The 1,723-nt window shown below is 35.5% G+C and overlaps 1 protein-coding gene across 1 annotated transcript; it reads right to left on the bottom strand.

Moving 5' to 3' along the window:
- Positions 1–553: 553 nt before the first annotated feature.
- Positions 554–1,279, bottom strand: LOC110538938 (interferon tau). Its single transcript, XM_021625906.2, has 4 exons — positions 1,244–1,279; positions 1,006–1,155; positions 773–862; positions 554–652 (listed from the first exon to the last, which is right to left on the bottom strand). Exons 1-4 carry the CDS (start codon positions 1,277–1,279, stop codon positions 554–556), a joined length of 375 nt encoding a protein of 124 aa, XP_021481581.1.
- Between the last annotated feature and the right edge of the window lie 444 nt (positions 1,280–1,723).

Raw genomic sequence — 1,723 nt, forward strand, 5'->3', positions numbered from 1 at the left:
GTTTTATTGGACTTTTATCCAGATATGTGAGTTGATGTTACCTCTGCATCTATTATCTTTCCACTGTAGAGACTGACGAGTAACAGCACGGTTAGCGATTGCTATATTCCATTGAACTAACATTTAGAATGTGGAGTTATAATTATGTTGCATGATATCCAGTAAATGTGTACCTGATAGTATTAACAACTATCCGAATCAACAATGCTTTACAGTGATTTGATGATGTCTTAAAGGGCAGGAAAGTATGGCTGGAATTCAGAGTATTGTTAATTAAGGAGTTTATTGTTTTTCATTGAAGATGATGTTGATATGCAATTGTTAGTAGGAATAATTTCTCATTTAGGAAAACATTTCAACGAAAAACTCGTATTTCAAGGTTGCATCACACCACAGAATTTTACAAAATTGCGAGCGCAATTTCAACCAATGTAAGTCTGTTTGCATCTTCATTTAAATACTATAACCTACATTGAAATTATTTGCAACACGGAGAAATAACATACAAAAAAATTACACGTTTTGCAGAAATTAACTAAAAGTAATGATACTCTCACACGTGTTTTCTTGGCATTTTTGATTTCTTGTAAAAATCCCTCAGGATGCTCCCCATTTCAGTTCTCACGACCTCCCATGAGCACAAGCTGAAACTCTAAAATACAAAAACGACCAACAAATATGTATTAGGTGAAAATAATACATTATACAACATAGGTATAGGCTAGGCCCACTCCAGCCCTCTCAGTAAAACGCAACCTATAAGATTCTTTACCTCACGTGAAAGAAAGTCGTCCAGCTGTTTGAAGTAGTTCTTAACCATATCACCAATTGGAAGGTTTTGACGCAGACGCATGTCTCTGACCTGAAATAGTAAACAAAAACATTAATATAAACATATACATGTGATTACATTAATAATAATAATAATAATAATAATAATAATATACGTAATCATAATTGTGTAACAAGTTACAGTTAACAAATTAAACATAAACAAGAACGTACACATTCCGAATAGGTCATATATTGTCGAGCAAGAAGGTCTTGAAGGTCCCTGAGTTTGATGGAATTCCATTTCACAAGAGTTAGGTTTTGTTGGAAGAGCTCGCTGGCTAGTTGAAACGCAAGTCTCAGTGTCCAAACCTTTTCCACCTCCTGTAATCAGAATAACACTTCGTGTAACCATGCGATTGAACTTGACTAACACAGAAATTGTAGACACTCATGATCTCCTGAGCATCACCTCTTTTGAAAGCGTTGGACGTTGGACCATTATCATTTCCGCCTCTGGGATACAGCCTCTTGGTCTCCTCTCCTATGCCACACACAAAATACACAAAATCTCAAATAAACACTAAATATAGGAATTAATTAAGCTCAAATAATCAATTTTCAACAATAGTAAATAACTTGTGATATCACATCCATGTTACAGCCTATATTCAGACCCATATTTCTAAATATGTCTCTGCCTATATGGTCAATTTGTAACAGGTTAAAGAAATTGACCAACCATGGCAAGATCATTGAGTGTCTGGCGAGTTTGAGAAAGATTATACATTTGCTCCTTTTGGTTACTGCATTTAGCATAAACAACCGGGTAAAGAACAATTACACACAGAAGATGTACCACAAAGGAGACATTAAGAGTGGCCATGTGTCCGGTGAGTTGATAAATCCCTGATCACTACTTCTAAACGTTGGGCTACCTGCCCTACCTTTA

Source organism: Oncorhynchus mykiss, chromosome 12 (genome assembly GCF_013265735.2).
Source record: "Oncorhynchus mykiss isolate Arlee chromosome 12, USDA_OmykA_1.1, whole genome shotgun sequence".
NCBI lineage: Eukaryota > Metazoa > Chordata > Actinopteri > Salmoniformes > Salmonidae > Oncorhynchus > Oncorhynchus mykiss.